The 20,708-nt window shown below is 48.6% G+C and overlaps 2 protein-coding genes across 4 annotated transcripts in view; both read left to right on the top strand.

The window, feature by feature from the left end:
- Slc39a1 (solute carrier family 39 member 1) overlaps nucleotides 1–9,894 on the top strand; it is a 12,576-nt gene extending 2,682 nt beyond the window's left edge. The window contains exons 1-4 of one of the 2 annotated variants that reach the window (XM_031374611.1): nucleotides 4,853–4,934; nucleotides 5,589–5,806; nucleotides 5,941–6,071; nucleotides 7,994–9,894. In XM_031374611.1, coding sequence (XP_031230471.1) covers nucleotides 5,620–5,806; nucleotides 5,941–6,071; nucleotides 7,994–8,650 — 975 coding nt within the window. In that variant the 5' untranslated portion in view covers nucleotides 4,853–4,934; nucleotides 5,589–5,619 and the 3' untranslated portion in view covers nucleotides 8,651–9,894. Of the gene's footprint in view, nucleotides 1–4,852; nucleotides 4,935–5,588; nucleotides 5,807–5,940; nucleotides 6,072–7,993 lie in introns of those variants that run through there. The other variant, XM_031374612.1, reaches the window with a different exon arrangement.
- A 285-nt stretch (nucleotides 9,895–10,179) lies between these two features.
- Nucleotides 10,180–20,096, top strand: Crtc2 (CREB regulated transcription coactivator 2). Of its 2 annotated transcripts, XR_004119664.1 has the most exons (15): nucleotides 10,180–10,663; nucleotides 13,162–13,263; nucleotides 13,340–13,456; nucleotides 14,440–14,501; nucleotides 15,125–15,193; nucleotides 15,361–15,464; nucleotides 15,555–15,584; nucleotides 15,727–15,806; nucleotides 15,928–15,977; nucleotides 16,096–16,340; nucleotides 16,690–17,096; nucleotides 18,427–18,690; nucleotides 18,885–18,951; nucleotides 19,143–19,329; nucleotides 19,454–20,096. XR_004119664.1 is itself a non-coding variant. In XM_031374604.1 (14 exons), the coding sequence occupies exons 1-14, from the start codon at nucleotides 10,511–10,513 to the stop codon at nucleotides 19,672–19,674; spliced, it is 2,076 nt and encodes a 691-aa protein (XP_031230464.1). In that variant the 5' UTR covers nucleotides 10,372–10,510; the 3' UTR covers nucleotides 19,675–20,092. The 2 variants fall into 2 exon arrangements, 1 of the variants encoding a protein (XP_031230464.1); XM_031374604.1 differs by lacking the exon at nucleotides 18,885–18,951 and having other exon boundaries at nucleotides 10,372–10,663; nucleotides 15,742–15,806; nucleotides 19,454–20,092.
- Nucleotides 20,097–20,708: the final 612 nt, after the last annotated feature.

Here is a 20,708-nt window from a genome sequence, read left to right on the forward strand (position 1 = left end):
GAGACAAGATTTTACTCTTGTTACAAAGGCTGGCTTCATTTTGGAAATTCTCCTGCTTCAGCCTCCCAAGTGCTGGAATGTAAGGAGTGAGTTATGACACCTGTTTGAAAAAATTGTTTTCGCCGGGTGGTGGTGGCGCACGCCTCTAATCCCAGCACTTGGGAGGCAGAGGCAGGCGGATTTCTGAGTTCGAGGCCAGCCTGGTCTACAGAGTGAGTTCCAGGACAGCCAAGGCTACACAGAGAAACCCTGTCTCAAAAATACCAAAAAAAAAAAAAAAAAAAGAGAGAAGAAAAAATTGTTTCCATCAGCATTATTCTGTCTTGTGATGTACAACAAACAGCTCTAAGGCTCCTAGTGCACATAGTATTTTGCCAGTTTTCATGATAAGGAATCAGATGCTCATGACACACACAAAAATAGTTATTCTAAAATTCAGGGTTTGTTTTGCCTTGAGCTAGTGTCTGATGAATTATGCACTTGAAGAAAAACAATAAAGTGCTGGAGAGATGGCTCAGCAGTTAAGAGAACTGACTATTCTTCCAGAGATCCTGAGTTCAATTCCCAGCCACCTCATGGTGGCTCACAACCATCTGTAATGGGGTCTGATGTCCTCTTCTGGTGTGTCTGAAGACTGCTATAGTGTATTCATCATCATCTATATAAAATAAATAAATAAAATCTAAAAAAAAAAAACAAGAAAGAAAGAAAAACAATGAAAATGCATTAGCATAAGTATGAGCCCCATATACCTTCCTCCCAGTGCAGAAAGACATGGGAGGTACATCCAGAGTTCAAACATGTGCTTACCTTCCTTAAGAATGTTTGACTAAGCCACTAGTACAAGCTGGAAGGGAGTTAGCATGTGTTGACAGCTGAGCAACAACTATTATATATAAGCATTTTCACTTTCTCACATTGCTCTCATAGCAATCCAGAGAGGACAGACAAGTTAGCTTTTTGTTTGTTTGTTTTTGTTTTTGTTTTGTTTTGCTTTGTTTTTTTAAAACAGGGAGAGTTTCAGGACAGCTAAGATTATGCAGAGAAACCATGTTTAGGGGGTGAGGGGAAGAAATAAAGAAAAAAAGTAAGAAAGAAAAAAAAAAGAAAGGTGGTTAAATGCACTTCAAGAGGCTGAGGATTCCGGACAGGCTGCTACATGCAGAGCTGATTCAGTGGGAAATAAATCAGGCTTCGGTTCCTGCTAGGATTGGATGGCACTTCTGTCTTCATCTCACTTAACATCCCTCTTTTTCCCTGAAGGATCAAGTTTTGCAGAGGAAAAAATAACTTCCTTAGTCTCATGTCAGATGAAGAAGGTCAAGTTCAACAGGTCTGTTGTTTAACATGGAGATGAGAGTCAATAATGATGGATGTAGTTTACAGTTCAAAAATCATTGAGAGAATATTCTTCCCTTGGAGAACCTCCTACTCTCAAGAATTCTGCCCAACTTTCTAATCAATCTATATTTGATGTACTTAAACCAATTGCTCAGAACATGTTTTAACTTTTCTCATTATAAAGTAAATATGTAAGATAATAGGTTGATTAGCTTGAACTAGCCATTTTGTAATGTGTAGATATACACATACCATATATTTCAAAGTGTCTTGTTATGTACCACAAATACAATTTTTTTTAAAGATTTATTTATTTATTTATTTATTTATTATATACAAGTACACTGTAGCTGTTTTCAGACACACCAGAAGAGGGCATCCGATCTCATTACAGATGGTTGTGAGCCAACATGTGGTTGCTGGGGATTTGAACTCAGGACCTTTGGAAGAGTAGTTAGTGCTCTTAACCCCTGAGCCATCTCTCCAGCCCCACACAAATACAATTTTCATTTAACTTTTAAAATAAAATTTGGAGAGCTGGCAAGATAGCTCAGTGGGTGAGAGCACTGACTGCTCTTCTGAAGGTCCTGAGTTCAAATCCCAGCAACCACATGGTGGCTCACAACCACCCGTAATGAGACCCATCGCCCTCTTCTGGTGTGTCTGAAGGCAGCTCCGGTGTACTTATTTATAATAATAAATAAATCTTTGGGCCTGAAGGAGCAGGGTTGACTAAGTGAGTGGGGTCTACTGGAGGGAGCAGAGCCCACTTATGTATAATAATAAATAAAACTTTGGGCAGGAGCGAACAGGGGCTGAGTGGAGCTAACCCGTTCAAGCGGGGCTGACCGGAGCAAGCAGAGCAGAGTCTACTGGAGCAAGGTCCTAAAAATTCAATTCTGAACAACCACATGAAGGCTTACAACCATCTGTACAGCTACAGTGTACTCATATACATAAATAAATAAATCTTTAAAAAAATAAATAAAATTTGGAGCTAGAAAAATGACTCAGTGGTTAAGAGAACTGATTGCTCTTCCAGAGGACCCTGGTTCAGTTCCCAGCACCCAAATGTCAGCTCACAACAATCTATAAATCTAGTTTTAGCGGGGTGGGGTGGGGTGACGGTCTGATGATTTCTCCTGCACTCTGCAGGCATTGCATGCACATATTGCAGATACATATATGTAGGCAAAACATCCAATGCATATAAAATTAATAAATTAATGTTTAATATTTTTGTTATGTTTAGATATTTATGTCTGTATGTGAGCGCGTGCACATGAGTGTAGGTGCCTGCAGAAGCCAAATGTGTTAAATCCCTGAAGCAGGAGTTACAGACTGATTTGATTGCTGAGAATCAAAATTGCATTCTCTGGAAGAACAGCTTTTAAATGTTTAGCTGGTCTCTCTCCAGTCCCCTCTTCAACTTTTAAAATATTTATTTTATTTTAAATTATGTGTACTTTTATGTGTGGGTATGTACACAGGCAGGAGGAAGCCATATTTACCTGGTCCCCATGGCACTAAAGTTATAAGCAGTTATGAACTGCCTGACATATATGCTGGTACTGGGCAGTGTGCTGCAAAGAGCACTGTCTGCTTCTTTTTTTTTTTTTTTTTTTCCCGAAACAGGGTTTCTCTGTATAGCCCTGGCTGTCCGGGAACTCACTCTGTAGACCAGGCTGGCCTCAAACTCAGAAATCCGCCTGTCTCTGCTTCCCAAGTGCTGGGATTAAAGACGTGCGCCACCACCGCCCGGCTGTCTGCTTCTAATTGTTGAGCCAAAGCTGACTTTGAACTCATAAAGATACTTGAACTCAGTAAATGTTAATGTATCTTCATTTTTGTGTGTGTTTGGTACTGCTGGACACATATTTGGAAGCCAGAGAATAACTTGTGGGAGTTGGATTTCTCTTTCTACCTTAAGGACTGGGGGTTTGTGGGGGAGGGGGACATCTAATTCAATTAAAAAAACTCAAGCTTGCAGGTCGGTGGTGGCGCACGCCTTTAAGCCCAGCACTTGGGAGGCAGAGGCAGGAAGACTTCTGAGTTTGAAACCAGCCTGGTCTACAGAGTGAGTTCCAGGACAGCCAGGGTTATACAGAAAAACCAAAGAAATGAAACTACATTGGTGACCCTGCATGGGGATACACGTGCCGGTAATCTCAGCACTTGGAAGGCTGTGGCAGGGTTGCCCTGAGTCCAGGACAGATTTGGCTGCACAGTGATCACAGGCCACTGTGAATTTTTAAGTGTGAGATCTAAAACAAAATGAAATAGATAGGCAGTGACCTGGCTACAGCTGCTGCTGAATGTTAAATCTGCCAACAGCAGAGACCAACACTGAGCCCTAGAAATGGCACCATTCCTTGAGGTGACCAGCCAGCAAGTTGGTGTCAGATTGACTATATTGGACACTTCCTCTGTGGAAAGGACAACGTTTTGTTCTTACTGGATTAGTTACTGGATTTGCCTTTCCTGACTCTGTCAAAACCCCCATCTGTGGCTCAGGGCAGTTCTGCTTCAGTCTCCCAAGTGCTGACATTACATGCCCATGTTTGGGAATCAAGTGACCCACAGGAGTTTAGGAAAAAATCATTTTATTTAATTATAAATTAATTTTTAGAAAGGATGGCTTTTATGTCATGCATTCATTCTTTCTACTTTTTTTTTTTTTAAGAATCTTTTCTTGCCGGGCGGTGGTGGCGCACACCTTTAATCCCAGCACCAAAAAAAAAAAAATCTTTTCTTTTTTACCTTTTTTTTTTTGGTTTTTCAAGACAGGATTTCTTTGTGTAGCCCTGGCTTTCCTGGAACTCACTCTGTAGACCAGGCTGGCCTAGAACTCAGAAATCTTCCTGCCTCTGCCTCCCAAGTGCTAAGATTAGAGGCATGCACCACCACTGCCCGGCCCTCTACATTTTTTTAAAATTCCACTTTTTTTTTTGGCTGTCCTCTAACTCACTCTGTAGACTAGGCTGGCTTTGAGATCCACCTGCCTCTGCCTCCAGAGTACTGGGAGGAAAGGTGTGAGGCACTAAAAACCCTCTCATCCTCTTCTCTGTGGAGGTTGGCTAGGCAAGCTAGGCAAGGACATTTATCCCAAAAAGGGAATGATTACCCTTTGGCCCAGTTAGGCACTTAAAGAGCCTGAGCTGTGTCAGGGGCTAAGGCCAGACATATCCTGAGAGATGTAGGAAGAAATACTTGGGGTAAGAATAGGGAACCGGTGTTGCTCGCAGAGTTCCTAGCTCCCACTTGTATCAAACGCTTTCTGACTGGCCGGCCCCAGCGGCCAGCTTGTCGGTGGCAGCGCGGGGGGCCCACCGCCTTCGGGTCTTCCCGCTAGTCCCCTCCCGGTTCTGGCCTCGTCTCTGCTCGCCGCCAGCCTAGCCTCCTCTTGTTTTCAGATTCTAATTGCTCGTAACGCGCGTCACTCTAGGCTAGGCTCCTCCCCCGGAGCGCAGTCATTGGCAGCCTCGTGCGGGGCCGCGTAGGCGGCGGGGGAGGGGAGAGGGGTGGGGAGGGGGTGGGAATTCCCGACGCGAGGCCGGAACCGAGCTGCCGCGATGGAGTGAGACCCTCGGGAGGTGAGTGAGGCCTCGCTGGTCGCAGGGTCGAAGGCAGCCTCTGAGGCCTCACAGGCTGGGAGCTGGGGTCTCCGTTTTAACATTCTTCTGCTTCCCGCGACGCTGGCGGCCTCCGACCTGATCTCTGAGACTTTCAGACGCCGCCCAGTGCGATCTAAGCTAGTCCCAAGCCCCTCTTTGGCTATATGCCGAGACTACCTGTTATTTCCGGGAAATGGCCCTGGGGAGTGGGTAATTAAGAGAGTCATCCAGCCCCGAAGTTCGCCCAGTTTCAGTGCGATCATCGGTGAAGCCATCTCGGACTTCTCTTTGCTACATGCACTTAGTGGACTGAGAGAGTGGTCTGCTCGCAGGTCCTCTCTGGAGTCTCTCCCTAATTTTCTGCGTGCTCCGGGTGAAAGAGTAATGTGATATCTATATTGGCCTTCCTGTGCCTCAGTTTCCTCCTTGATGGTTCTCAGAACTTGGGGGGGAGAGAAATTCGAAGGAGGAAATGCAATCCTGGTGTTGGAGCGGATGAGTCACTTCAGCTGGGAAAGGCCAGAAAGTGGCTGGGCTGAGGGAAATACATTCTGCTGACCAGCCTTCCCTTTTCCTTGACCCCGTCTTTCCTGTGTGACCATTCCCACCCATGCTAAGTCTTTCTCTGTATAGGTCGAAGAGTCACCGAATTATCACAACCACCATGGGGCCCTGGGGGGAGCCAGAGCTCCTGGTGTGGCGTCCAGAAGCAATCGCATCGGAGCCCTCTGTGCCAGTGGGGCTGGAGGTGAAGCTGGGGGCCCTGGTGCTGTTGCTGCTGCTGACACTAATCTGCAGCCTGGTACCTGTCTGTGTGCTTCGAAGGTCAGGTGCTAACCATGAAGCTTCAGGTGAGTCTCCAGAGGCTGGGAGAGGTGGATGAGGAGGAGGGGAAGGCCGGAGTAGTCATGGCTTCTGTTGGAGTAGAGGGACTTTGAAGGGTTTCCTTTGGTTATAACCCCTTTTGTACTTCACTCTTGTGTAGCCTCGGGCCAGAAAGCCCTAAGCCTAGTAAGCTGCTTCGCTGGAGGAGTCTTTTTGGCTACATGTCTTCTGGACCTGCTGCCTGACTACCTGGCTGCTATAGATGAGGCCTTGGAGGCCCTGCATGTGACGGTAAGCCCGACCTCAACCTGTGACCAAGAGTAGATTGTGGAATAGCTAATAGGAAACATAGCTAAAACCTGGGCAGTGAGCCGGGCAGTGGTGGCACACTCCTTTAATCCCAGCACTTTGGAGGCAGAGGCAGGTGGATTTCGAGGCCAGCCTGGTCTACAGAGTGAGTTCCAGGACAGCCAGGGATACACAGAGAAACCCTGTATAAGACAAACATGGTTATACAGATCTCTTCAGGGGTCACCTCATGGCTGTGGAAGGCCTTAGTATGTGAGCCTGTGAGTTATGGATTTCAGCAGCAGGATATTCTTTCTGTGCGTTCTTTGCCTGATACTGAACGTTATTTGACCTCTCTCTCTACTTCTTGAGCTAGGGTGAGGAGCCTTATCAGGTGTGTGAACTACTCTGGGTTACAGTTCCCAGGAAGTTAACAATGTTCCAAGAATCACATTTCGTTCATTTATACGTTTGTCCCTCCTTCCTTCTCTGTCTCCTTCCCTCCTCTTTTTCTCCTTTTCTTTTTTGAGACAAGTTCTCACTGTGTAGGCCTGGCACTCCAATTTGCAGTGATCTTCTTACCTCTGCCTCCCAGATTCTCAATTACAGGTTTGTGCTACCTTATCCCACATTCCCTTTCTTTGCTTATTTTTTTTTATTTGCACATATTATACATAGTAATGGGCTTTATTATTACATTTTCATACACACATAAAGTATCCTAACTATATTCACTCCTATTAGATTCCTTCTTCCCCTCCCACTGATCATCTTCTGAGCTCTCTTTTGAGTGTGTGTGTGTGTGTGTGTATGTGTATGTATGTGTATGTGTGTGCGTGCGTGTGTACTCGTGCATATGTTTAAGTAGGGTCACTTACATGAACACAAGTGAAGCCCTTTTTTCCAGTAGAGTCTAGCTATGTAATGTAGACTGCTCTAAGCTCTTGGTTCTCCCTCTTCGATTTCGTGGGTTACAGGTATTCATTAGCATGCTGGAGACAGATTGCTGCCGATCTGGGAGGGTAGGAAGCAATTCCCAGGGGCCAGAAGTTCTCAAGAAAGTGGGAGATGGGGTCCAAGGCAAGGAAATCTGTTATAAAGTTGGTAGTAGTGCAGTTCCAGCACTTGCAAGGCTGAGGCATGATGACCACGAGGAGTTTGAGGCCAGCTTGGGCTATGTAGTATTTTTCTTGGCCAGTTTGGGCTTCGCAGTGAAGACTCACAACCCCTTGCCTGCCTCCCAAACAGAAACATTCCAAAAAAACTCAGTATAGGAAAATCTGAGACAGTTGTTCAGCAAAGTCATCTTTTTTCCCCTGTGACTGAGGAAGTAGGAATGGGTGCTGACCTCTGTGTACCTGTGACTGAGTGACCTATATCTCCATATGACTGTGAATGTCCCTGTGACATGGAGCTTTGTATGTGAGCATTTGGGAAGGCGGACCCAGATGTGATCCTTTGTTTGTGTGCTTACATGTAACACCCTGTGCGTGTGTACATCCATGATTCACCCAGGGGAGGTTTTGACCCTTAGGAAACACTGACTGGGGTAATGTGTGGAGACATTCTTGGTGGTCACTGCTTAGTGTTGGTAGTGGTGAGATTGTGTTTGTGACTGACATCTGATGGGTAAAAGCTGAGACGCTGCTTACTTACAGTATGGATGACAGTGATGACAGGGATATTTACCTGTGCCAAATATCAGTGCCAAAGCTGGTCTTCATGTAACACTTTGTGATACCGTATCTGTTCCATTAAGTGTTGTTCTGTGGTTGTGCCTCCAATGGACGTCATCATTGTGTGGCCACAGGGAGCCTGTCTGCGTGGAACTTCAAATGCATATAACAGGGCCTCTACCAGGCTTTGCATCTGACTTCTTCCCCTGGTCTTGTTTCCTGAACTCTTGTTGCCACCTCTGTTCACAGCTTCAGTTCCCCTTGCAAGAGTTCATCCTGGCCATGGGTTTCTTCCTGGTCCTGGTGATGGAGCAGATCACACTGGCTTACAAGGAGCAGTCCAGTCCACCCCATCCAGAAGAGACAAGGGCTCTACTGGGCACAGTGAATGGTGGGCCTCAACACTGGCACGATGGACCAGGGATCCCCCAGGCCGGCGGAACTCCAGCAGCTCCCTCGGCCCTGCGCGCCTGTGTGCTGGTCTTCTCCTTAGCCTTGCACTCAGTATTTGAGGGCCTGGCTGTAGGGTTGCAGCGAGACAGGGCTCGGGCAATGGAGCTGTGCCTAGCTTTGCTGCTGCACAAGGGCATCCTGGCGGTCAGCCTGTCCCTGCGGCTGCTACAGAGCCACCTACGGGTCCAGGTGGTGGCTGGCTGTGGGATTCTCTTCTCGTGTATGACACCTCTGGGCATCGGGCTGGGTGCAGCTCTGGCAGAGTCCGCTGGGCCTCTGCACCAGTTGGCCCAATCTGTTCTGGAGGGCATGGCAGCTGGCACCTTTCTCTACATCACCTTCCTGGAAATCCTACCCCAGGAGCTGGCCACTTCTGAGCAGAGGATTCTCAAGGTCATTCTGCTCCTCGCAGGCTTTGCCCTGCTCACTGGCCTGCTCTTTGTCCAAATCTAAGGTGCTTCAAGAGAAAAGGCAGGGGAGGTTGACTTACCAGGTGCCCCTGTCCTCCCTACCTACCCTTCTCGGTTTGTGGGAGATAGAAAGGGATGGAGAAAGGAAGTAGTGAGGACCAGAGAGTTCTCTGAGAGATAGGGATGGGACATTTGGACTATGAATAATGAGATGGAAGTGGACAGAGCTTAAGAGGCTAGCCCCAGACCCAAAGAATAAGAGAAAGCCAAGTTATTACAGACATGGTCAGGGGCATTAGGAGGCAGACTGCTACAGTCAGAGGCCAGGTACTGCATCTAAGAGACAAGCTGACAGAAGAACAGAGTTAGGCAGCCAGCTGCTTTGGGATAAAGATACAGAGGCTATAAGTCAAAGCCAGTATCCTCTTGGTTCCATTTTGCCACTCTGACTGATTGAAGTGGTTCCTACTACTTTCTTGCTACCTACTCTTATATTTCTCTCTTGTCTTCCACTAGGGACTATTGCCAAATGGTCTCTGTTTGCCAGTTTTCTTAATTTATCTGGCCTCTCCTGTCCTCACCTTTTTGGGTTTCTCTGTGTAGCCGTGGCTGTCCTGGAACTCACTCTGTAGACCAGGTTGGGCTTGAACTCACAGAGATCCACCTGCCTCTGTCTCCCTAGTGCTGGGATTAAAGGGGTGCCGTGCCACCATTGCCTAGCTTACTAGTCTATTGTTAAAGTGCCAAATACCCACCCACTCACCCTTTAGGTTTTTTGTTTGCTCCCCCCCTCATCCCCACAGGGTTTCTCTGTATATGCCTTGTTGTCCTGGCCTCAAACTCAGAGCTCTGCCTCCTGAGCACTGGGATTAAAGGTGTGCAGCACTGTGTGTTGCTCACCTGCCCCTTTTCTGAAAGCACAGTGATGAGGTGCTGGGTCCTGCCCAGCATCTCAGTGGAAGAGACCTATTTGCTTTTTATTTAGGCCCCACAATTTGGGGTGGGGCAGAAATGTTTGCTGAACTGGTCTGGAGTGAGAGAAAAGTAGGTACTGACACCTGACATCAGCCACTACAGAAAGTGGACATGGTGGTCCATACCTAGATAATAAGAATAACCTGCCAAAACTTTATATCCAAGGAGTCTGGGGAGGGGGGAGATAGACTCCCTCCCCCAGGATTATTTTTGGGGAAGGAGGGCTGTGTATAGGGCTGTACTCTGTAGAATCTATTTTACTAACTGACTTGTTTTGGGACATGTTACCCAAATAAAAGATGTTTCTATACACCCCTATGGTATCTGATTCTGTTTGTGTGTGTGTTTATATCTGTGTGTGTGTGTGTGTGTGTGTGTGTGTGTGTGTGTGTTGTGGCCAGTCGGAGCGGATATGAATCTCAGACGTGTACAGTTAAGATCCTTGTTTTCACTTGCCCCACTTCTCACCTTTCCTGAGGATGACCAAATTACTCTTTTGTCTCTTCCTTCTTCCCTTTCTGTCTCCACCCCTTCCCTTTTTCTTCTTCCTTGGCGAATCCCTCTCCCCTTCCCGTTTGTAGGCTCGGGACTGTTGAAGAACTACCTTTCCCGGCTTGCTGTGCGCCCGGAGTAGGTGAGGGGTGGTGTGCGTGCCTGCCTCCCGGGGTCACACGACTGCTGGGAAGTGATGTCCGCTTCCTGCCCTCTCTTTGTGGCTGAGGGCATAGAGGAAGCCCGTAAACAAACTACAAGTCCCAGAAGGCGGTGCGTCCGGAGTCAGGACTAGGCTGGGGCCGAGCCGCCGGGCTCGCGGAGGCGGTGGCGGTGGCGGCGGCTGCTGCTGCTAAGGCTAAAGGAGCCGGGCCGGGCCCGCGGCGGAGGCCGTGGCTGGAACTGGGAAGGTGGCGGGGAGGAACGCGGGAGTAAGATGGCGACGTCAGGGGCAAACGGGCCGGGTTCCGCCACAGCCTCAGCGTCTAACCCACGAAAGTTTAGTGAGAAGATTGCGCTTCAGAAGCAACGTCAGGCCGAGGAGACGGCGGCCTTCGAGGAGGTGATGATGGACATCGGCTCCACACGGGTAAGGGGTTATACCTGGGAGCTTGATCACTGAGGAGCGGTCGTGGAGCGGAGAGGCGGGGCAGGGGCGGGAGCCGCAGGGCAGGAGGCGGAACACTGCTGGGACAGCGGGCGCCGCCGTCTGGGTGGCGTGGGGTGAGGGCCCAGGGTCAGCTAGATGAATTTTGCCGGGAAGAGGTGAACACACTGGAGAGGTTGTGGGAGTAGTAAAGTCTGGGTTGGAGTTATTTGCGTACGAAGCAGGGGTCGCAGGAGGAGATGGGCCGCCGAAGTCCATCGCCCGAGGAATGGCCCTTGTCTATCCCTGGCGGAGTCCTTCCAGGTACTCCACTGAAGCATCCTCTGTCTTGGATTATGTGTTGGGAGCATAGTTTCCTTGTCCCTAATCTGAACCTTCCAGAGTTTGTGATCACCAAACTAGTACTAGTGCTCTTATGGGACACTAGGTTCCAAGGGGAAAGGGCCCCTCGAGTGGTTTGATCGGGCTGTGCTGGGTATATTGGGACAGGAAGTCCCCTCCTGTGTCCCGTCCCTTTGCTTCCTTTTTCAAATATTTCGTGTGGTTTCCTGATTTGAGTCAAGGTGAAGACCATTGCTCACTGTATGGGTCTTGGTGTATGGCTCTGGGCGCCTGGAAGAAAAGGTAGAGCTTTGAATCACCAAATTGGGTTAAAGGATCACCTAACCTTTGACTGAGGATGTGCCGAACTTTGTAGGCAGGTGGTGCTACCTGTGGGTCAGTGTCTGGAATGCTTTCTAGAGTCCTCTGTGTGTGGGAAATACTCATTCCTAGGAAGTGCCACAAAGAATTTTCAGGCCTCTGACAAGTTGTTTTTGGAAGTACACCTCTGACCCCTGCCTTGGTTTCTTGCTTCCCAGGGCAGGTTGTGAGGGAATCGGGGTGAACACTCAAGAGTTTGCAGGTCAGCAGCCCCAATTTAGAGACACAATTATTTTTAAAACAGCAGGTGAAGGATATTGCAGTATTTTTCATGATAAAGAGCTGGAAGGAATCTAAGGGGAGATGATGGAGCATAACCATATTTCAGAGCTCTTTAGTTCTATGTATGACTGACTGGTTGTATTTATGTGTGTATCCCCCTCTACTCTTTGAGGCCTATGTGTGTTTCCCCTTTGATTTTCTAGAGACCACATGCTCTAGTTTGTGAGAGTTCAAGATAGATAGAGACGCAAATCTGGTTTTGTGTGTATGTTTGTACAACCATGAGGATTATGAACTATTGACCGCCCCTTTTAAGAGCTTTTGTTTATGCTAAGGGGTAGAGTGAAGAAGATGAGAGAGAGGTTTATTTCTAGTGGAGAGCTTGAGACTCACAACTATGGATCAGAGTGAGTGTGTGCCAGTGAGGAATGAAAAGCTGGGGCTTCTATCTTTGTGGTGCTTTGGTAGCACTTTTCTACTTAACTTCTGATTAACTTCTCTGCTGCATGGCGAAATATAGTGGACAGACATGCCAGAGCCTGGAGATACAAGGATCTTGAGCTTGGAGTGAAAGCCTTACATTGCTACCTAGCTAACTGGGAGGGTGTACTAGAGGCAGAGACAGCCATGGGGACATATACCACCGAGGACTTGGAGTATTCATTAAGCCCAGAGATCAGCATCACCCACTGGCATCACTGAACTGATCTATAATAGAAGACTGATTCTGATCAGTTCTGAGCTTTCAGAACTTACCCTTCCTTGATTACTCTCCTCCTTTCCATGCCCTTATCCCAGCTCTATGTATTTGGCTGCGAGCAGTGTCTTTGAGCCTTGGAAGTAGCTACTTATCTCTCATATAGAGGTACATATGATAATATAGAGAGACTAAAACTATGGCCAATTGAGGGTTATTTTGCTCACTTCCTTAGCAGACATCTCTACGAACTGGCAGGAGATGGCTCTGCCCGAGTTGGAATAGGCTACTGTGCCCTCTCCCTCCTCTACCAATTCAGTCATCTTAGCATCTAGTAGAAGAGTACTTGGGTTGGTTACCTTTCTTTTAGCAGAGCCGTCATCATCACACCTTTGGGTTTTATAGTTTGGGATGTGCAGACTCTGTGCAGCCTTGTTCCAAAGCTGGAAAAGAAGCAGATCCCAGAAGCTTATGGTCTTTCAAGTGTAAAGAAAAGAAACTGGCAGTAATGAATCTTTGTCATCGACTCTTGTCTTCTCATCTTCTAATTAATCTAGAACACATCTGGAAATGAAGGCAGAAAGTGCCTAATAGGCCACCATCTGTGACTTGTCTCAGTGGGGATACCAAGAGGACAGGCCTTGGCCAGCAGGGTTTTTCCAGCAGTAGGAGCTCATTGATTAGGAAGCTGCAGAAGCGCTGGGGTGGGTTGTTTGTACCAGGTCTTGCTTTTCCCCAGCCCTGCCTTTGCACTGGCAGCTATCTTAGAAAGCAGCAGTGTACTCTGGTGGTAGAGATGGCCAAATGGAACAGTACTTACAACCTTCCTTGACATGCCCATTTCTCTCTTTTATCTCAGTTACAGGCCCAAAAACTGCGACTGGCTTATACAAGGAGCTCCCATTATGGTGGTTCTCTGCCCAATGTTAACCAGATTGGCTGTGGCCTGGCTGAGTTCCAGGTGAGTGGACACCAGCCAAAAAGGAGTGTAGGCTCTCATGCTACTTCCCCTGCTGATTCACCTGTCCTTTTGGCAGAGCCCCCTTCATTCACCTTTGGATTCATCTCGGAGCACTCGGCACCATGGGTTGGTGGAACGGGTACAACGAGATCCCCGCAGAATGGTGTCCCCACTCCGCCGATACCCCCGCCACATATCCTTCAAGAGCAATTTAAGGACAAAGGAATGATAGGAAGGGGCTCTTTAGAGACTCACAGAGGGAAGGCGCTTTCTCCTTTATGTGCTCGAGCCCATCTTTCTCCAGTTCTTTTATCCAGTCATGAAAAGTGACCACAACCTGTGTGTCAGCACAGCTGGTGTTTCTCTGGCTGTGCCCTCTTCAGTGCTGGTCCTGGGTGGCCTTACTTCTGCTCATGTGATTGTAAAGCAGGGCTCCCTGTCGCCTGGGAAGGAGAGTCAGTCCCTTCTCTCATTCTGTTGTGAACTTTCTCTCCGAGAGACTCTACCATATTTGTCTCCCTAACCCTACTCAGGCATTTGCTTAGATTGTTCCAGCTCTACTATACTTTTTTTCTCTTTCTTATTTATTTATTTACTTATTTATTTGACTTTCTGAGTGTCTCTATGGAGTCCTGGTTGTTCTGGAGCTTGTCCAGGCTGCCTCTGCTTCCTGAGTGCTAGGATTAAAGGGGTGTGCCAGGCCTGGTTTTCTTTTTTGTTTGTTTGTTTGGTTTTGGTTTTGGTTTGAGATGGTTTAATTCTGCAGTCTGGGATTTTCTGAAACTTGACAGATCAATCAGGTAGGTTCAAACTTTTGGTGCTCTCCTTGGCACAGCCTCCTAGGCACTAGGATTACAAGTGTAGACCACCATGTCTGTTTTTATTCTGTTTTGTTGTTTGCTTATTTTTGTGGTCCAGGGCCTAACAGATTAGGTGGCCTTCATTGAGATATAGCCCTAGTTTCTCTTCTTTCTTCTTTCCTTTTGTTCTTGTGTTTGTATGGTGTGTGTGTGTGTGTGTGTGTGTGTGTGTGTGTGTGTGTGTAGAGAGACACAGCACCTCACTGTGTTGGGATTGCAGCATTGAGCCACTATATGTGACTTACTTGTATTGCCACACAGTCTCCCTTATTCTCTCATCCGTTCTCTACTTTTTCCCTTAACTATAGCTATCTACATTGACAGTTCTCCCTATAGCCCTGCCTACTTATCTCCTCCCCCAGAGTCTGGCTGGCGAAGGTGAGTCCAGAGCAGGTAGAATTTCTCAACCATTCAATCTCTGACATGTTCTAGAGGGGCTCAGGTGGGCTAGGAACTAGGCTAAGGTATCAAAAGCACCTCCTCTTGTAAGAGCCAAGCTGGGAGGGTGGGGCAGCAGGGTAGGTGGTCAGAGTCCAGTCTTGGCCATGTTGACATGAGTGGCCAAGCCTCCTAATCCAGCTTGCAAAACCAATAGAATTGTAGCCAAGCTGGGGTGTGTATAAGTGGGGGGAAGGGGAGGGTGGCAAAATTGTCCCTTTTTCATAGTAGTGGATGCCAGGTGTAATGCTATAAGCCTGTCAGGTCTTTGAGCCCCTCCTTTCTCCATCTCAGCTCCAATATTTGTGTCCAGAAAACTTGCTAGGCTTCAGCATTTCTATTCAGCTTGTCTTGGCAGAGAGGAGTTTCTATATCCAGATCTCTTAGATTGAACAAGGGTGGGAGGCTCATGGATCAAGGGCATCAGAAGACCAGAAAGAGGCATGATATTGGGTACCAAGGCCTTTTTGTATCCACCCTGGCTGCCATACATTTTCCCACCCCCCATGCCTTTCTCATCCGTTGCCAGCGCCTTCTTCCTCCTCATAACTTTTCTATCCTAGGATGATGCCCTGGGGCAACCTCCCAGCTGAGAAGGGGCAGTTGTTTAGACTGCCATCTGCACTTAACAGGTGATGGCCCTTGACTTCTTTAGTTCACATCTCTTCCCTGTACTTTCTGGGGGCCCTACTCTATCTACTTCATCCCCTTTTCTAGACCAGTTTGAATATCCCACTGCTGGGCAGTGTTTTGGTACCTGGAAGACTATTACTGCTACTCACTTCTGCTCCTCCAACAGGACAAGCTCTGACTCTGCTCTTCACACAAGTGTGATGAACCCTAACCCCCAAGACACTTATCCAGGCCCCACACCTCCTAGTATCCTGCCCAGCCGCAGAGGAGGTAGGTGGTCCCAGGGAGTAACTGTGGAGCTTTTTATTGAAGCCGGAAAATAAGTAGGCACTGCAACCACCCCTGTTGCATCCCATGCAGGTTTTCTGGATGGTGAGATGGATGCTAAAGGTATGTGTTCTTTACCAGCTGTGGGTAAATGAATGCCCCATGTCTGGAACTTTGTATGGGGTCAGGGAACAGTCTTCCCTCTTGGCTGTCTTTGCTTCTTGTCCTGCCTTCCTGGATTCTTCTCCAGCTTTCCCCTCACCAGTCTTTCTCTTTCAAGTCCCTGCTATTGAGGAGAACTTGGTAGATGACAAGCATTTGCTGAAACCTTGGGATGCTAAGAAGGTAGGTGAGGGACACCGGGTGTCTTCCACTATCTCTCTGCTCTCTTCTTCCCTGGGACAGCCCTTCCAGGGTTCCCACTGAGATCTGTCCTCATTTCTAACCATCTTCCTTCTCTTCCCAGCTGTCCTCATCTTCCTCTCGACCTCGATCCTGTGAAGTCCCTGGAATCAAGTAAGTAGCACTGTAAAGCTGGAGTGAGATGGAGGGAAGGAAGGAGAGATACAAAAGACTAATTTCTGCTCTTCTCTGACCACTTTCTCTTTACCTGTCTTTCTTCTGTCCTTCCTAGCATCTTTCCATCTCCTGACCAGCCTGCTAATGTGCCTGTCCTCCCACCTGCCATGAATACAGGGGGTTCCCTACCTGACCTCACCAACCTACACTTCCCCCCTCCACTGCCCACACCCCTGGACCCTGAGGAAACAGTCTATCCCAGCCTGAGTGGAGGCAACAGTACCACCAATTTGACCCACACTATGACCCATTTGGGCATCAGTGGAGGTCTGGGCTTGGGTCCCAGCTATGATATACCAGGTGAGTGGCTACCTTGTCCTGGTAATGTGACCACAAGGTGTTGCATGGCTAGAAGGGTGCAGGGGACAGAAGCTTGATCTGGGATCCTGTGACTGCTCACTGACCCCACACCTCATATTTCCTCATTGTAATTCTCACCCAGCAAGAATGGGTAGGTGTGGCTTTTCCTAGAAAAAAAGATGGACAGTAACCCACCCCCCAAATGGGTAGTGCCGATCTCATGGTCAGGAACAGAGTAGGGAGGACCCTGTGTCGCCATAGTATGGTCACTGCTACCCATTCTGGTCGGAAAGGGGTTGAGTTCCCATCAGTAATGTTGGCATCTCTGGTTTTTTGTCTGTGTCTGCAGGACTTCACTCACCTCTTAGCCACCCATCCCTGCAGTCCTCCCTAAGCAATCCCAACCTCCAGGCTTCCCTTAGCAGTCCTCAACCCCAGCTCCAGGGCTCCCATAGTCACCCATCACTGCCTGCCTCCTCCTTGGCCCACCATGCACTGCCCACCACCTCCCTGGGCCACCCATCACTTAGTGCCCCAGCCCTTTCCTCCTCCTCTTCCTCTTCATCCACTTCATCTCCTGTCCTGAGCGGCCCCCCTTACCCAGCTTCTACTCCTGGGGCCTCTCCCCGCCACCGTCGTGTGCCCCTCAGCCCCCTGAGCTTGCCCGCGGGCCCAGCCGACGCCAGAAGGTCCCAACAGCAGCTGCCCAAACAGTTTTCGCCAACAATGTCACCCACCTTGTCTTCCATCACTCAGGTATGCGTGGCCACCTTCCCTACATATGTGTCCCTTCTTCTCCTTCCTGTGCCTGCCCCTGTCTCATCCATCCCTGTCCATTCCTCTGTCTTGTCCCAACCCATCTTGTATTTATCTTTCCCTTCTTTGCTTAAGAGTACAAGCTCTGCCTTTTGGTTTCACATCATAGTTCTGCCTCTTGATACTTGGCTTTGTTCACAAGTTATTGACCTTCTCTGAGCCTCAGTAGTCTCATGGTTTTGTGAGCATTGGATACTAAGTATTTAGCATCATCGTGCATAGCACAGGCGCCGGTGTAGCTTATCCATTGGCCTTTCTTTGTTCTTATCCTTCCTTTGCCAGCTCACCTCATCCCCTATCACTTCTGTTCCCTCTCAGCCCTCTCCCATTTCCCGTTCTTTACCAGAACTCAAAGAACCCGAGAGTCTCAAACCACAGAGCTCAGCCCTTTCACTCTGTATAAATGAAAAACTTGATGCCTGAACTGAAAGTAATTTCCCAACATTTACGCTAATGGTGGAGATGGTGTCTCATGTAGTTCTTCTGGCCTTGAACTCAGGATATAGTTGAGGCTGACTTGGAACATCTGATCCTTGCTGCTTCTGCCTCCTAAGAGCTTGGATTAAAGGCATGAGCTACCATGCCTAGCTTTCTTTTCTTTTTTCTTTTCGGACTTGCCTCTGTGCTAAAGTTTTCAAATCTTTCCCCAGTTCTTTCACCCTTTTCCTTTCCTCCTCTCTGCTATCCTCTGCCGTACTCCATTGCTGTTTCCTGGATGTATGTTCTGTGTTCCATCTGTACCCTGTCCTGTAGGGAAGACATGCCAGGGAGGGCACTTAGCCCTCCACATCTCCTCTACTTCTTCCTCTCCTTCCCTCTGGTCTGTGAGGCCCCTTCAGGGCTTCAGAACAACAGTGATCATCCACACTGTGGCATTAACAGTCAGTCTCTTGTGAACTGTCAGAAGTAACCAGTTACTGATAATCAGGTACCAGGGTTTAGGAGCAATCACTTACAGAATAGGTTTAAGAGTTAACCTTTTGTTAGCCTCACTGAGCACCTACATTTTGATAGGCATTTTGTGTAATTTCCACCAACCCCAGAGATGTGTGTGGAAGCCTAGGGTGTTGTTGGTTTTGGGAGAGAGTGGGGAGACAAGCAGAGGCAGTGATCTTGCCTCCCGAGTGCTGAGGTTACAGGTGCTGCACCAGTGCTCATGGCTGGGAGCATTGTTAGGTTTGAATTGAGGACGGGTGCAGTTTACAAGGTGGGAAACTCTAAGCGTTCTTTTGGGGGATCACACTAAAGAATACATTTTCTCCCTTTTCAGGGCGTCCCCTTGGATACCAGTAAACTGCCTACTGACCAGCGATTGCCCCCATACCCATATAGCCCCCCAAGTCTAGTTATACCCACCCATCCACCTACCCCGAAGTCTCTACAGCAGTTGCCCTCTCAGGCCTGCTTAGTGCAGCCCTCAGGTGGACAGCCTCCAGGCAGGCAGCCACATTATGGGGCACTGTACCCACCTGGGTCCAGTGGACATGGGCAACAGCCTTACCATCGCCCAATAAATGACTTCAGCTTGGGGAATGTGAGTATGCAAACTCATAGCTCTGAAATGGGAGGGGCTGAGGGTGGGTCAGGTACCTGAGTGGTCACTGGTCTACTGAACTGGGAGATATGGGTGGGACCTCTTTTTTCCCCCCAGGTAACATAGCACTGCCAGCTTGGGGCTCCTGTCTTCCTGTGTTTGACCCCTACTCCTGCCCCTCTGTTTCTGCTCAGCTTGCTCTTTGATGACTCCTGCCTTGACCCGTTCTCTTCCTGGCATGCACATGCTCTGGCACAGCAGGTACGGTGCCCACTCTTACTTCGGGCCCCGTGCTCGCTTCTGTTGGCTCTGCTTGCTATCACCTCCCTCTGTCTTTGCCTCTCTTCCTGGGGTGGATGGGGCTTGCTAGGCGAAGGGGGCATATCGGCAGAGCTAGGCAGGACACCCTGTTCTAAAGCCCACTTCCTTAAAGTCTGTCTGTGTGTCCCTAGCTGGAGCAGTTCAACATGGAGAGCCCCTCAACCAGCCTGGTGCTGGATCCCCCTGCCTTTTCAGAAGGTCCTGGATTTTTAGGGAATGAGGGATCAATGAGTGGCCCCCAGGACCCTCACGTCCTCAACCACCAGAACTTGACCCACTGTTCCCGCCATGGCTCAGGACCTAATATCATACTCACAGGTAAGGGAATGTGGGTGCTGGTGGAGATTGGCAGGAGGAATTGGCAGCTTCACTGATGTGATAGGAGCTTGAGGGGTTTGGAGGTGTGTGGCCTGGGATCCTTACCCACCTCTTCTATACACAGGAGACTCTTCCCCAGGCTTTTCTAAGGAGATTGCAGCAGCCCTGGCTGGAGTGCCTGGCTTTGAGGTGTCAGCATCTGGGTTGGAGCTGGGACTGGGGCTGGAAGATGAGCTGCGCATGGAGCCACTGGGCCTGGAAGGACTAACCATGCTGAGTGACCCCTGTGCCCTGCTGCCAGACCCTGCTGTGGAGGATTCATTCCGTAGTGATCGGCTACAGTGAGGGGACCTTACTGCCGTCCTTCTTCATGGCCCTGTCCCATCACTGTCTTTTCATCCCTTCCCCCTGGCCAGTAGAGACTACTCTCTGCCCCCAGATCCTTTTTCTAATATGAATGAAGGATCCTAAAACTGAGGAAAGGGAAGGGGCTTGGCCAGGTGGCCCTGAATGTTGTACATCTGGTGGGCTTTGGGGCGAGTTCAAGGGAGGGCCCAAAAGCACTTGTAACTTTGAAAATCGTCTGTCTGGAGCTCAGAGCCTGTTGGAAAGCAAGGTGTAGGGGAATCTTGGAGAGGGCTTGTCCAGAAAGGGATGGGCATTACCAGCCCTTCCCTATTTCTCTTCCCCTTGCAATGGAAGAGAGAGCCAGAGTGGATATTATTTTTTATTAAATATATTATATGTTAATAAAAAATCCTATTGAACCTTTTTGTGTGCTTGGCTGTTTGGTACATGGCTGAGGACCTAAGGAGGTTTGGTGCAGTAGGTCCTTCTGTGTTGCATGTTGTTTTGTTTTGTTTTGTTTTGAGGCAGGATTTCTCTTATGTCGTGAAACACAGGCTACCTAGAAGTCATACATGACCGCTAGCACCTCAGTTTCCTCAGTGCTACGACTATAGGTGTGTATCTCAGAACTTTTGTGCTTGTACTGGAGCACCATCCTCGAATTTAGGCCCCAAACTGGACATACCCTAGAGCCAAACTAGACTTCACCAAGGGCAGCAGGAAGTCACCTTATGTGCCCTTGTGTTTGTCTAAGGCCCTGCTGCAGCATCAGGGGATGGGGCACCCTGACTGGCCAGACAAGTTACTCTTCTGAAGCCTGGGGTAAGGAGATGGCCGTTGTCCCAGGTCACAGTTGTTTCTGTTAGAAAAACAAAACCTCACCTCTCCTGGAGGTAGATCGCTATTCCCAGTGTCGATGCCACTAAAGAGAAGCAAGCCTAGCTGGCTTACTTGGTCTTTTAAGTTTGGAGACCCTATGCAATTTCATGTTCTGAGGATCGTATGTTGATTCACCCATTCCACCTCTCCAT

This window comes from Mastomys coucha, unplaced genomic scaffold (genome assembly GCF_008632895.1).
Source record: "Mastomys coucha isolate ucsf_1 unplaced genomic scaffold, UCSF_Mcou_1 pScaffold16, whole genome shotgun sequence".
Lineage (NCBI taxonomy): Eukaryota > Metazoa > Chordata > Mammalia > Rodentia > Muridae > Mastomys > Mastomys coucha.

Excerpts from the sequence above, each read along its gene's own strand:
- Crtc2 (XM_031374604.1), top strand. The coding sequence starts at position 10,511 with ATGGCGACGTCAGGGGCAAACGGGCCGGGTTCCGCCACAGCCTCAGCG. Across the intron at positions 10,664-13,161 it reads TGGACATCGGCTCCACACGG|TTACAGGCCCAAAAACTGCG; the intron begins GTAAGGGGTTAT and ends CTTTTATCTCAG. Across the intron at positions 14,502-15,124 it reads CCAGAGTCTGGCTGGCGAAG|GATGATGCCCTGGGGCAACC; the intron begins GTGAGTCCAGAG and ends TTTCTATCCTAG.